At 58.3% G+C, this 14,158-nt stretch overlaps 3 protein-coding genes across 5 annotated transcripts; 1 reads left to right on the forward strand and 2 right to left on the reverse strand.

The window, feature by feature from the left end:
* The first annotated feature begins 695 nt into the window (after positions 1–695).
* On the forward strand, positions 696–1,698 carry LOC119154757 (regulator of G-protein signaling 9-binding protein-like). Its single transcript, XM_037402655.1, is given in 4 exon segments — positions 696–888; positions 1,001–1,186; positions 1,189–1,361; positions 1,552–1,698. Coding segments are annotated over 4 exon segments (699 nt in total).
* Positions 1,699–1,745: 47 nt separating this feature from the next.
* Positions 1,746–3,324, reverse strand: UBE2C (ubiquitin conjugating enzyme E2 C). Its single transcript, XM_037402129.1, has 7 exons — positions 3,253–3,324; positions 2,878–3,222; positions 2,777–2,804; positions 2,610–2,696; positions 2,286–2,490; positions 2,095–2,154; positions 1,746–1,960 (listed from the first exon to the last, which is right to left on the reverse strand). Exons 2-7 carry the CDS (start codon positions 2,976–2,978, stop codon positions 1,902–1,904), a joined length of 540 nt encoding a protein of 179 aa, XP_037258026.1. The 5' UTR covers positions 2,979–3,222; positions 3,253–3,324; the 3' UTR covers positions 1,746–1,901.
* A 183-nt stretch (positions 3,325–3,507) lies between these two features.
* Positions 3,508–8,191, reverse strand: DNTTIP1 (deoxynucleotidyltransferase terminal interacting protein 1). Of its 3 annotated transcripts, none has more exons than XM_037402119.1 (13): positions 8,059–8,191; positions 7,902–7,972; positions 7,643–7,739; positions 7,345–7,443; positions 6,786–6,854; positions 6,390–6,446; positions 6,094–6,155; positions 5,611–5,656; positions 5,117–5,175; positions 4,872–4,932; positions 4,393–4,464; positions 3,996–4,051; positions 3,508–3,703 (listed from the first exon to the last, which is right to left on the reverse strand). In XM_037402119.1, the coding sequence occupies exons 1-13, from the start codon at positions 8,134–8,136 to the stop codon at positions 3,553–3,555; spliced, it is 978 nt and encodes a 325-aa protein (XP_037258016.1). In that variant the 5' UTR covers positions 8,137–8,191; the 3' UTR covers positions 3,508–3,552. The 3 variants fall into 3 exon arrangements, with proteins under 3 accessions (XP_037258016.1, XP_037258015.1, XP_037258017.1); XM_037402118.1 differs by having other exon boundaries at positions 8,050–8,185; XM_037402120.1 differs by lacking the exon at positions 4,393–4,464 and having other exon boundaries at positions 8,050–8,185.
* Between the last annotated feature and the right edge of the window lie 5,967 nt (positions 8,192–14,158).

The following is a 14,158-nucleotide window of genomic DNA, read 5'->3' on the forward strand; positions in this document are numbered from 1 at the left end:
GGATGTGCCTGGGCAGGTGCCGCATGCCAGTCAGGCTCACCCAGCGCGGCCGTGCTGGGGGGCACGGGGGCAGCCTAGGGCCACGGTTCCCACGGGCTGCTGGGCAGGCGCCAGCGCTGACCTCAGAGTTTCCATGCGGAGCGGCTGGCTCACACACCAGCAGGCGAGGGAGCACGGCCCGAGGGGTCCCCGCAGAGCTCTGGGAGCTGGTGGCACAGGAGGGAGGAGCTGCTCCTACCCTCTCTGGGGCAGGGTGGTGGGAACCACAAGGGGATCTGGGGGCCACTGCTGCCTGCCCCACACCAGGACCTCTGCATCCCACCCAGAACGGCACAGAGGACCTGGCAATAAGGTGGTGGTGGGGACAGCAGCAGCCCCCTCCCTGTGGAGTCAAGGCAACGCTGGAGCCTGTGGGCCTGGACAGTCTGTGCCAGCCTGTCATGCATCACTGCTCCCTGGGGACACCGGGCCCTTGCAGCAGCTCTGCCACCACTCCAGCCAGGGAGCACAGCAGGAGGGGACGAGGCAGGGATGCTTCCTGGACCAGGGAGCGCCTGACACACGTGGGGCCAGTGGGACCAGCACCAGGCAGCTGGCAGGACGCAGCTCAAAGCCTGTCACATCCCCATGTGCTGAGCCCTGTGGGGAGCCAGGGGTGGCCCCAGAAGGTCCTGACCCTGCCCTCACTGGGTACGATGGCATGGGGAGGATGGGCCACATGCCGTACAGCAGGGACGGTAGGGATGTGTGCAGCAGCCCAGGCAGCCCTCTGCAAGGCCACAGCCAGGCACCGGCAGCTGGTGCTGCAGCTCGGAGGCAGTGCCGACAGCCTTTGGCTGCGGGAATAGCGGTGCAGGAGGAGTTTGGAGGCCAGTGAGCTCAGAAATGGTAAGGAGGGAGCTGCTGCACCGGGCAGCAACTGCAGTGCCCCCCCAGCACCTGCACCAGGGTAGGTGAGGGGTTCTGGGGCCAGCCCGGCTCAGTATCCCTCATCCTGCAGGGCTGCAGTGTGTGTTGCTGGCAGGGCTGCGGCAGGCACCAGTGAGCCCCAAGGAGTGACAGGAGCTGGAGAGGTTGTGGGTGCTGTTCCTCTCTGCCCTGGAGCTCTTCCTAGAGGACCTGTGCCAAGCCCACCACCTCTGCCAGCTCTTCTCTGTGCTGGGGGGTAGCACTGCTCCAATGCACACAGACTGGAGGGCTGGGAGCTGCCTAGCCACAAGAGGAACCGGTGTGGGGGGGATCCCACACAGCCCCCATCCATCCCACGCCTGGAGGAGGAGATCGAGCAGGTGAGGGCCATGCTAGTGGAGATGGAGAGTAGAGCCAACATCCCGCTGTGGATGGTGGAGGCCACACAGCCGGTGGGGCCAGGTGGCACTGCAGCACCCATGGCTTGGGTGGGGGGGCTCATGCTGGGCACTGTTGCAGGGTGCTCTGACCAGGGGACAGGAGAGGAGGCGGCAGGGCTGGCACTCCCTTGCAGTCAGGCATCGCAGAGTAGGTGATGGGGCCCTAGGTACCACCGCAGACCCCGTTCCCCTACCCTGGCAGGTGATGCTGGGGGCTGCCCTCACCCTGCAGAGGGAACGGGACCAGCTCCAGGCACCCCAATCGTTAATGAAGCCCGTGTTACCCCAGGGGGATCGGTGTCCCTCCCTTCATGCCCATGCCTGCAGAGGGGCCGAGCTGACAGAGTAGGTGCCTCTGGGCACTGACAGGGTGCCAAGCTGCAACAATACCCCCGGAAGAGTTATAAATGTGCATTTATTTATACATTAACCGTGGCTGGGACTGCAAAATTAATTTAAGAACAGCCTATGATACAGAAAGCCGCAGAGAGCAGCTGGACAGGGAGCAGACAGAGGCCTGGGTACAACAGGGAGCAGTGGCAGCAGCATCAGTCAGGTTTCCTGGCTCTTGGCCTGCTTAGAGTATGTCTCCCGCACGTACTTCTTGTAGGCTAAGGAAAGAGGGGGGGGGACAGGGCTGAGGGTCCCAGGGCAGCTGCAGAGCCAGGCACACAGCAGGACTGGGAGGCTGTGCTGCTGCCCGCCCCAAAGGGAGGGAGGGGTGTTTCTGCCCCGGGGCACTCACCAGCTTGGTTCTTCCAGAGCTCAGCAGCATGTGTGTTCAGGGGGCTCTCGATGTTTGGCTCTGGGCATGGGAGCTGTGTCAGCAGGTGGGGCGGCCTGGAACCCCGAGTCCCACCGCCCAGTGCTGTGCTGGGGGACACACACCCTGCCACCAGCCCCAGCCCCCCACCATAACCTGGCCATGGGACTCACCTGCCAGCAGGCTCTGGATGGAGAGCAGGATGGTGCGGACATCATAGAGGGCTGACCACTTGTCCTTGAGGATGTCGAGGCAGATGTTGCCCTGAGTATCAATGTTGGGGTGGTAGCAGGGCGTCAGGAATCGCACTGTGGGCGCTGTGTAGGGGTACCCGCTGGGGAACTCCAGCGACAGCTTGTACCGCAGCTCCTCGTAGGCCTGGGGGCAGGAGTCAGGGGCTGGGAGCACAGCCCTGGGGGGAAGGGGAGCCCCGGGGGGCACAGCGAGGAGTGGGACCACCCTCCTCGGCCGGGGGGAGCAGGGTCCCAGCTGCTCACCGTGCCGGCGGCGCCATCGATGGTCCCGATCCACTTGAAGAGGTTGTCGGACTCGGGGAAGGCAGAGATGCCTTTGTCACCAGACATCTGCGGGGACAGCCCGTCAGAGCGGCCCGGGACCCCCTGGGACCGGCCCCGGGGACCCCCTCCCCCGGGACCCTACTCACCATGAGCGCCATCAGCTCCTGCTGCAGCCTGCGGGGGAAGCACACGTTACCGGGCCGGGCCGGCGGGGCAGCCCCCAGCGCCCGCCCCGGGCCCAGCTCACCTCTTCCCCACCGAGCCGCGGGCCGCCGTGGCCCCTGCCTCAGCCGCCTTGCGGGCGGCCACGCTGGGCACCGCGGCGGGGTCGGCGTTCTGTGAGGCCATGGCAGCTCCCGGGAACCCGAGCGGCGCACCCGCCTCCGGCCGCCGCTGCCCGCCCGTTGGCGGGCGTTGGACGCAGCTACCGCTCCCGGGCGGCGCCGCACCGGGCCCTGCTCCCTCCTTCCTTCCCTCCCTCCGCCCGCGACTGCACTCGGCGCGGGTCCCGGGCCCTCCTGCGGCTCTCCCGGTGCCGAACCGCGGCGGCGGGGCTCTGCCGTGCCAAGATCTGTTGCCGGTGCCCGGCTCGTCTCGTGTCGTGTCGGCTCGGCTCGGCTCGGCTCGTCTCGCCGCTCCGGTCTCGTCCCGCCTGGCCCCACCCCACCTGGTCCCGCCCAGCTCCCGCGCCCCGTTTGAATATTTCCAACGTCCGGCCCGTCCGCCAATCAACGCACAGCCTCGTTCGAGCCGACCAATCGTCGCTCGTCCGGGATGCGGGTGCTACGGTAACGGCGAGCGGCCGTTCATTGGCGGAACCGTTGGTCCCGGCTGACCCTTAAAGGGCCAGACACACCCTTCCACAGGAGGCGGCAGAGGCGAGTGCGAAGCGGCTTTATTGGGGCCCTCTGGGGCCAGGGCCTCAGGGCTCGGGGGGACCCTCAGGGGGACCCTCGGGGGCCAGCGCGTCCCCCTCGCGGCGAAGCATCTCCATGTGCCTCTGCATCTTCTCAGTCATCCATGTCGGTGGGATGAAGGGCTTCAGCTCCTCCAGCCGCAGGTCAACAGAGTCCCTGGGGAGAGGTGGGGCAAGATGGGAGGACCCTGACACCCGCCGTGGACCTCAGCACCCACCACAGACAACCAGCAGTGAGCCCAAACCCCTGGCACCCACCGTGGACCCCCCCATGAGGGCCCCTGGCACCCACCATGGACCGCAGCACCCACCACAGACCCCTGGCACCAAGCCCCCAACCAGCACAGGGCCCTCCTCCAGTGGAGCAGCAAGGGTGGGTGCAGTGTGGGCCCCCAAAGCAGCAGCCCCAGGCATAGCAGCACCCACAGCACCTCTGCTTTGGTCCTCACCTGTAATCGTCGCTGGCAGCCAAATCCCGAATGTCCTCTTCGATGAGGAGGTAGGCCTGCAGCACAAGGTGGGGGGGACACCTCAGGGCTGCCATGCACCCACTCTGGTGCCTGCGAGGGGCAGCAAGGGCAGTGCCGCATCCCATCCCCATCCAGTGCAGAGCTGCTGCTCCCCACAGCAGCTGGCTGTGCCTCCCAGACCACGCTGCTGGCCCACATCCCGAGGAGCAGCAGCCGGACCTCTGCAGCACGATGGGGAGCACCTCTGCCTCCACATGCCCTCCTGCCTAGCCTCCTGCCAAAGCCGGCACACTGCTCCTCGGCCCATTCTGGCCCTGCGGTGGGTCTCTGCACGGTTCCTGCCGGCTGCAGGAGCCGCGAGCCCGGCCGTACTCACCATCTTTCCCCCAGTGGCCCTCATGTGCTGCTGCTCTGCCAGCCAGTGCTTATCTTGCGGGTCGGCTGCGTACTGCAATAAAGCAGCAAGGACCTAGCTGAACACAGGCAACAGACCTTGCGCTCTGACCACCCTCCTGCTGGGATGCTGTGCCCCGCTCCAGCGCTCCCTTGAGCATGTTGCCCCCCACGGTGCTGCCCACCGGGGGCTGCTGGGGCCAGGGGGGCTCAGCTCTGCCTGCTGTTTCTCCAACCTCAAGCCCTGGCTCCAGGCCAACCCACCACCTTGGAGGCTGCGCTAAGCCGTTAACTTATGTTCCAGTGTGCTAGCCAGACTGTGTGTGTACGTGCTCTAAGGTAACAAACAAAGGCGTGGGGGAGGAAGAAAACAAGCGAGCTGAAGCACACGCTCCCGATTCCCATTGGAAACCATTTCTGAGCAAACCCTGAAGGAGGAAGCATCCTGCTGCGGCATCTGACCTTAAAGAGGTGGGGATGCTTGATGTAGAGTCGCCCTCTTGTTCCTCCCATCCCGAGAGCTCTGAAAGAGGAAGACGAGGGGGTGTTACACCTGTGCAGAGGGTGGCTGCAGTGGTACAGGGACACCTCCTCTCCTCCCCAAGCCCTTCCTACTGCTTTCGAGGCAGAGAAGCGAAGTGACGGGAGGAGTCTTACGGGCTCCTGCCTTGGAGACACCACCCTCCAGCAACAGGGCCATTCCTTACTTGTTTGCTCGAGATCCCAGCACAAAGGTTGTGGTTTCAGTCAGTCGGGATGGATCCCACTACAGAGCAATTGGAAAAGGGGCAACATTAGAAATGAAGCTGGTGCCAGCCCATGCTCCATGAGCCTCAGTTCTCTGACCGGGAACCTCGGAACCGCCCCCAGCCTGGGAGGGAGGGAGCTGGCCACAGACCTCTAGACTTCCACAGAGGAGGGAAGTTGTTCCGTTTGGGCTGACCTAAGCAGTTTCCCTTGTGGGAAACATGCGTGGGATCCTTATGGCTACTACTGCTCTCCCCAGGTCTCCTAACAGCGGCACCACACCGCAGAGCTACAGGCTACAGTGCCTCCTCTTCTTGCTTCTCTCCTGCACTGCAGGGGCCTGGTGGGCCAGAGCACAGCTTGGCGCTGTCCTCCACTCCTGCAGCAGTAGGGCTCTGCTGGCAGAAGCAAAGGGGAGGAGAGGTTGAGCCCAGCAGTGTTGGCCAGCCAATACCTTTGGTCCATCCCTTCTCACAGGCTCAGAGACTTTGAGCTTCCACCTGAGGGGAAGGAAAATGCAGTAAGAACCAGTCCCTGTGGCATCAGCAGCAGGCATTGAGCCCCAGCTCTTCCTTTGTTCACACTCTCCATTTCCCTGCAGTGCCCAGCTCCAGACCCTCAGCTTTGCTGCACATTCTCCTCTCTCTGGCTGCCAAGACGCCCCCACCATCATGTTTCACGCTGCTCACTCTGAATGGCCCAGCTGGACCTTTTCACTCCTTCAGGCCTATTTAAAACCGCTTCCTCAAAGGTCTTTGCCTCTTTGGGGGAACACCTCAACCTAAACACTTCCTGCCAGCCCTCTGGTACTCCCCTGCACCTCTCCCTTCTGTAGAAGGGGAAGGAGATGCAGGGTTTCTGTGCTCCCCCATCTGGGCAACCTCATTTCCCCTCCACACTCCCAAAACAGGGGCTCTAGCTCAGGACTTGTACTCACGCAGCCATGCCTGAGACCCCACGATCATTTGACAGGCTCTGTCCTGGAGGTCGCCCCTTTCTCTGCATGGAAGAAATCCTTCAGTGACTCAGCTGTGCAGGCTGAGAGAACCCTCTTGGTTTACCCACCCCCTCCTAGGGAAGCTGCTCTTTTTGTCTTGAGAAGTGCTAGCTGGCACTTCCGAGGCATCACAAAAGCTGCCTGTGCACCTCCACACACGCATACTACAGGAACGGCCAGGAACAAGGAACAAACTTCCCAAAACATAAAATCCCTTGCATGGAAAACCCTCCTACCTTTTTGGGAATGGGACTCCCTCGACGATTCAGCTCGTCATCCATCTGTCGGGCACGCTGAAAGAGGAGTGGCAGTGGGATGAGCAGGGCCCTTCTCCTGCCTAGTTGTGCGGGGCCCCACAAATCCAGCCAGCCACTCTCTCCTCTGTGGGGCAACACTGACTGCACCCTACCTTGATGGGACACACTGAACTGCAACAAGCAGCAACTGCACCTGGGATTTTCCTCGCCCTGTAGGTACACCTCCCTCCTAGTCTAACATCCCCTAGCTCTGCCTCCTCACTATTGTGCTGGTGGACAAGAAAAAGGCAGAGGACAAAGCAATTCCAAACCTCCTTATCCTCCTCCCAGCTCTTACAAGTCACTTAAGCCTCTGGGAACAGTAACAACTTTTACCTTTGGTACTGCCTGCTCATGGGGCAACCTGGGAACAACCTTTTTGCCATCAGAGAACAGCAGTTTTGCCTGCAGGAAGAAGAAGGATTATGATTCTGGGTCCACAGAAGGCCCTACCAGAAGCCTCCACTTCCATGCATCTGCCTGAGAGTCCTGTAACAGCTCTGCTTTTGCAGTGCCACCATGCAGTGCTTTCACAGATGGTGAGATGCAAAAGCACAATCTGAGCACGAGAAAGTCTGGGCAGCTGGCAAAACAGCAAGACATGAAAGAAAAAACATTTGCTTTGCGCCCCCAGGACTCTCTGATGGTTGCCAGAGGGTCGGTCTCTGTGTAAGCTCCAACTGCATGACACATTCCGACAGCAGTACTGAAATGCAGCAGCATGAGCTGCCCAGCGCTGGCTGCTCGCCACTTGCCAGTGAAAAGGAAGCCAAGCAGAGGAACTGCACAAGGGCTGTGGATGTCCCCCTCCCAGCTAATGCCAAAGCCGTGAAGAGGGATGTGTCCTAGGCCAGGCTACTCCGTCGAGGGAGTGGAGTCCCTCACTGGCACTCACCTGCTCCAGGCAGCTCCGACACGTCTCCTGGATGAGCTGCTCAGGGTCCACCTCCTCCCCGACATTATCACGCACGTTGATTGCTGCTTTCTGGAAAAACTGGAGAGGAGGTGGCAGGAGAGGGTTAGAGCCTGAGCAGCCAGGCAGTGTCGGGGTAGGCATGTGGGCCCAAGTCCCGCGCACAGTGGTGGCCACGAGACAGGCATGACAGCCCTGCGCGGCAGCTGGCAGCTGAGCTCTCTCCACGCAGACTGCGATGGGAGGGGGCGGCGGGGCCTGTTCCTGCTGCAGCTCTCACCTTCATATACTTGTTGAAGACACCCCGGATTTCCTCGTTGATGCTGGGCTGCAGAACAGCTCGCAGCAGGTCCATGGACACGGCCGGGTCCGTGAAGCTGCAGGTGGAGGAATCAGGTGGGGGGGCGCAGGGCCCCCCCACCCCAGTCTGGTCGAACTCCGACCCTCCCCGCCGGCCTGATGCCCAGCCCCGCCGGTCCGGCCTCCCCCACTTCCAGCCCAGCTCGGTCCCTCCGGCGGTGGCCGCAGCCCGCCCCTACCTGGTGGTCATCTGGGAGCGCCGGCCGCGCCGCTGCACCTGCCGGTGCTTGATCATGATGTTCCAGGGGCTCTGCGGGACATACGCGTCAGCCGCCGCCCGGCCGGCCCCGGTCCCGGTCCCGGTCCCGGCCCCGGCTCCCACCTCACCGTGCTCACCAGCTGCTCCTCGCCATCGTCCGGGCCCTCCTCGCCCGGCGGCCCCGGCTGCTGCTCCGCATCGCGGGCGGCGCCCATGGCGGCCCCGGCCCCGGCACGCACCACCGGAAGCGTCAGGTCCCACGCGTCGTCAGCTCGCGACGCCTGGGCCGCGCACCGGAAGCGACGGTTGCCATGGCGCCAGCGGCGGCGGCGGCCCGGCCCGGGCGGGAGCGGCGCGGCTCGGGGCAGGGCAGCGGGGGACGGACAAGCCCCGGCGGGCACGGGGCGGGCGTTTGGGCACGGGGCGGCTTCCGAAGAGGCGGCCGCGGGGCGGGCGGCCCCGTCCTGCCGGCTCAGCCGCGGCCTGGCCCGGGGGACGCAGCCCCCTGGTGCCCCCGCCGCGGCGGGGCAGAGCAGCGACCGAACGCAAACAGCCCCAGGGGCGAGGCAGGCTGGCAGCGCCGCTGCGGCCTTAGCACACCCACCGGTGCTTCCTGCTGCGCCTCGGCCGTGGTATTTTCCTCATTGCTTACTTTAACCTCACCTCTTGGTTTGTGTAGTCCCTCTTGTACATGCACAGGTGCGAGGTCATGGAAGAACACACAGCAATGGAGAAATCTTTAGCTCTAAAGACGTGTGGCTTCATGGATGAATGCAGTGATGGATGGTCAGCTCTAAAATAGTCATATATCCCAAAGCCTTAAAGCCGCAGTGTCCTGCCCTTTTCCGCCCAGGAACAGGACCTGGCTCAGATGAAACCAGTCCCACAATGGCCCTGCCCATGAGACCCAAGTAACTGCAGTGGCAGAAATGTATTTGTCCTTCCATGATCCATGCATTCCTTTGTTGCCTTATTTTCTACATCCAAAACAGAAAAACCTCATTGCTGTTCCAATTGTAGCAGCTCTGTATCTTTTTCCTCAAGTCTCTCATCCTTCTGGAATCTCACTGTTTATCTGAGGAAACACTCCAAACCTGTGTGTCCTCATCTTGTCTAATGTGCACAAGAGTCAAAACCACTTCTCCATCATTTTCGAGGTCATCTTACACTGTGCCAGGGTTAACAAGAAGCTTTTCTGTTGGGTCAGCTTGATAACAACTTAAAAAACATTTGCTGTCGTGCTGGTAGTGTTTTCCCTTGTTACTTCCAAGATGACTGTAACACAAACCAAACAAATGAGATTTCCCAAAGCACGCGGTGTTGAGGCCGCTCAGGCCTTGTGTCCAGCGTGGCCGGGCTGAGGATGGTGCAGGACAGGCATGCCTGAGCCGCCCTTGCCAGCTCGCTGTCGTCGCGTTCTGTGTGCAAGTGGGGAAGCACTTCACCGTGCCGCAGCGAGGGAAAGTGGGCTCTCCTTCCCCACTGGCTTTGCCAGACACTCCAGCCCGATGTCTGGTGTGTGCACAGCAGTGGTGCCTCCAGAGGACCGTCTCTCAGTGTCTCTCAGCATTGTGTCTGCAGCCAGCAGATGTGTGACCAGCGTGGTTCTTCTGCCGTAGCTGTTGGCCCAGCAGTAACTGTGCTCAGCACCCATGGGAGAGCGGAGCTGGCTGCAGGAGGAGAGGCTGGTGACTCAGGGGCTCACACACTTGAGGCTCCTGCCTTGTCATCCCCTTCCTGCTGCTTTGGCCAGGGCTGTGTCAGCCTGGGATGAGACCAGGCTGTTACACAAACCTGACCTGTGGATGTGTGACCAGCTGAGTCATCATCAATGTTGCTATAACTTCATTATCATAAGCACTGGGCTTTTTGTGTACTTATTTTGGTTGCTCCAAATTGTTAGCCACAGAAACTGGACATTGTCCAGAGAAGAGGAGAAATAACTATGGTGGCAGAAACTCATAGAGAAAGGTGAAAAGAATGGTTCTGTTTAACCTGTGAAAGCTCGATGGAGAGAGGGCTCTGCTCTGTACATATGCTTCAGAGGAGACAGCAATCGGTTGCTCTCTGTAACCCACTGTCAGCAGATGAGAAGTCCTTGTGTTGGTTTGAATCAAATGAGACTTGGAAAAGTGCAAAAAACTTTCTAATTACAAGAAAACTTAAATACTGGAACAAATTCTCATCAAAGGAGTCCCTGTCTTTGCAGGGACAGGGATGTCTTTAAGAGCACATCAGAACAATGTCTGTCAGGGATCACCTAAATGTAACTGATACTTGTTTGGATCTCCTCCAGTCCCCAGTTTTTAATGGTAATTTTTCCGTGGATCTGTGCAGTAGGTGCATGTGACAGAACACACTGGCATGTGAAAGCCTGCCAGACCCAAACAGTCGTTTAACAGCTGAGGTTATCCGAGTTCTTTTTTGATTCACAGAGAGACTCTGGACAAGTCCCACCTGTCCCTCAGTGTCCCCAGTGTGAGCAGGCCTGCAGGGCAGGCAGGCTTTTGGCAGCAGCAGACAGCCCGTTGAGCCCGATCCCACATCCTGGTCTGGCAGCCGAGACTTGTGCAGGCAAAGCTTCGTTATCTGGCTGGATCCTTATGAGGGGGCTGGGTCTGCCCTTGCAGGTCACCTTGCAGTAAACTTAACCTGTGTAACACTACTTCTTAGCATTAAATGCTGTAAATATATATCAGCCTTCACAGAAAGTCTGCTAGCTGGACATAGAAGAGCCTGTGTTTCAGTGGGTTGGGGTGGGTAGGAAGGGGAACGGGAGACAGAAGGAAACCGAGCGGCTTGAATGTCAAGAGCCCCTTTCCTACCCATGCCTGTTAGCCTCAGGACGTTCCAGCAGGGTCTGAGGCCAGCTGCTGCCTCCCGGTGGAAGCGGCATTCGTCGATGCTGCAAGCTCTCCGTCAGTTCAGCGACGACCTGCCTTAGCCCCAGCCCAGCCGTCCCAGGAGGGTTCGGGTGCAGGAGCAGTGCTGCTCATCACCACAGGCGTTTGCTCTTTCTTCTGGCTTCTTTTGCAAATGACCACAGTGTTTGCAAGATTTCAGTGAGGGGCTGTACACACCTGCTGCATCCTGCTGCAGTAGCAGATGTTATTTTTTGTTTTACTTTTCTGTCTCACTCTCTGACCTCCCATGAGACTGGTGCTGCACTGCAGGTAGTCAATGAGAGTCAGGAAACAGCTGATGAAGAGAGGGGAAACATCCGAAAAGTGAGACCCAAATAATGTTCCTGGTGGGCACACTAGTCACCTCTGAGAGTGAGCCAGAGGGCTCTGGTGCACATCCCACTCTCCATTGACCTGCGCTGCCATGTGCAATGGGTGTAGGTACGATCCTGCTCTGCAGGATCCGAATCGTGGAGCTGGAACAGGACCTGCAGGGTTCATCTTTCCTGTTTATTTCAGTAGAGAAATGTGCTTGTCAGACGTCCTCCTTCATTAGTTCCCTAAATGTTAACCAAGATTATGGTCTTCTAAAAGAGAAACATGCCAAAATGACGGCATTGCTCCCAAGAGGAGGAGCCACCGGGCAAGTGTGGGGGCAGAGGCAGAGATCTTTGCCATGGCAGTCCCGGGGTTGGAAGGAGCATTACAGTCCCTCAAGTTGTTCCAGATGGTTTGTTGGGTGCGTGGAAGGGAGTCAACGCTGCTGGTACTGGCAGGATGGCACAGGTTGCTCCGTAGGGTGTCCTGCTCGATCGTGATTAACAGCGACAGCAACGTGCGATAAGCACCGGGCCATCAGGTTGAGCCACAGAGCTGCGAGGTGTGGAACACTGGATCTTCAACAGACATGGGTGGTTTGCCTAGAAATTACATCTGAATTGAGTCATGGCCACAAGGAGAAGACTAAACCTGTACTTACAGCATATTTCTTGCAATGAGCCCTCTTCCCACACAGGTTTGGCAGCAGGGAGCCATGCACCTTCCCACTGCTGAGTCATGTCTCTTGCACTGCCCCTGCATTGCTTCAACATGACTTTGATGGAAAGCTCTTTGAGCAGGAACTTTGCCCTTTCAGTGTTCATGTCAAGTGGCATGCACTTGCTCAGAATTGTAAAAATAATGTTGAGTTCAAACCAATTAATTTCACTCACCCCACAACTGCAGACTTAAACTTTGTCTTTTAATCCAACCCATTCTTGCCTGGTGCTGGTGTGTCCTGACCAGACTAGTCCTTAAGTTCTCCTATAATATTGATTGCACTTTGGTTTGTGTATAATTCAGGAAGAAATAAATAAATCGGGAAGGAAAACACTGCAAAATCAGATTCTGACTAGCACTCCTGTGTGATTTGAGAATAACAGTTTAAATGGGTTAGCCCTCACATAACCAAAGGCACTACTTTATCTGTTATCTCAGACACATTAAATAAGTCTTTACCCTGAAGTCAGATGGACAGAAAAGGGAAGGAAATGTGTCAGTGCATTTAAGTTTTCTTTTAATGGGGATCTCTGCTGAAGGCCATCAGTTTGAACCTGGGGTTTGAAGGCCCATGGTCTCCTTGCCTTGAGTGAGCTCTCATCTTTGGAATCCTGAGACTTTTCCCTCCGTAGACCTCTATTTCATTGGAGCAGAATCCTTCCGCTGGATTCGCAGCGGGGGAAGCAGCCTGAGCTCCCATCCTTGGCTGCCGGGGGAAACTGTTTCTCTGCTCACGGTTCCTCAGCGACTGTGGGCACTCAGCCCGTAAGGGGCTGCTCAGCCTTGTCCTTAGGCTGGGGAGTCTTGGTTGTGGGCAAAATAGTATTAACTCAATAAATTTTTAAATTAATTTAATCTACTGTCAGTTAACACAAACTTCTGCTCGCTGTTTAGAGATAACAGCTGTGCCCACCAGGTGCAGCTCCAGGCAGCCCGTGGCCTCCTCCCGCACAGGCACTGCTGCTAAACTAGGCAATTTGTGCCCAAAACAGCCCTCAAGAGTGAACAGAGAGTGTGCTTGTGCATGCACTGCTGGGTGCTGATGCTGCCTGTGGATGCTATGTGCTCCCCTGGGTCCCTGTGCTGTGCTGTTTGGGTGCTCCCATGGGAGCTGATTTGGCATTTGTGTATGTGATAACTACATGCTCCTGCTTGAACTCCTTTGGTGCTCATGCATGCAATTATTGAATGGTCATGTGTAAATTAATTAAGCACTGATGTGTGGACACTAAACCCTGCAATTTATGCTCAAGTTCCCAGAAAGCTGCTCTGAGGGCACCTTGATGGAGTCTCTGGTTGGGCTGATGAAGGATTGCACTGAGCTCTGCCGGCTCCTGGTACATGCCCAGGTCCACACAGGGCTTCCCCACAAAGACAGGGGATTAGGGAGGCCATAAAGGAGAAGGACCCCATGGGGAAAGGGGACAGTGTTAATTTGCTGAGGAGACTTTGAGCTTGCTCATTTGGATGCCAAAACCTGGGAATTTACATTAGTTTGAAACAGCTAGAGCGTGCTGCTCGTGAACAGAACAAAAATAATGAAATGTTTGATTTAGAGACAGGTATTCAGATGAAGCCTTGATTATTGGGCCTGAAAAAATCTGAAAATAGTGTCTCATATTTGGGAACAAAGGGTACTTGCATGTGGAAGGAGGAAGCTCTGCGGCACTGCTGCCTGGGTGGGCGCTCAGCCCCTGTGTCTGTTTGCACTGGTGCTGTGGGGCAGGGATGGGCTCCTGCCTCTGTACGGAGCCTGGCACTGGGGCAGAGCCCAGCATTGCAGCAGTGCAGTGGCCGCTGCTGTTGGTAAAGCTCACTCAGAGTTGCCCAGACATCTTTCTGAGCAGCGGCGTGGCTGCTGCTGTCTGCCAGGAGATGCTCCGTCTCAGTCAAGAGCTCTCATATTTAAAACTGCACCAGGATTTGTGTGTAGGGGCTTCCCACCATACTGTCCCTCATGGATTTAACACAGCAGTGACACGAAGAAAAGAAACCGGTGGTGCTGCAGGACGAGGTGTGTTCTGTCTGCCAGGAGACAGTTTATTCCTACTGGTTTTTAAATACAGCAGTTCACCAAAGTGACGGTACAAGACCTGTGCAGCGAATTCTGTGCTGCCATGCGATGGTGGCAGATGTGCTGTTCTGGACGGGGCTGCCTCTGGGCTGGCGCTTGCCTTCCCTGCAGCGAACTCAAACTGTCTTTGCAAATCCCATTTAATAAAGTGATGGTGCTGGAGGCCCATTCCTTCACACACCTCGCAGAACGCTCTCGGGAAGTGGAAGACGCCCTGGCAGA

The sequence above is a fragment of the Falco rusticolus genome, chromosome 10 (genome assembly GCF_015220075.1).
Source record: "Falco rusticolus isolate bFalRus1 chromosome 10, bFalRus1.pri, whole genome shotgun sequence".
Lineage (NCBI taxonomy): Eukaryota > Metazoa > Chordata > Aves > Falconiformes > Falconidae > Falco > Falco rusticolus.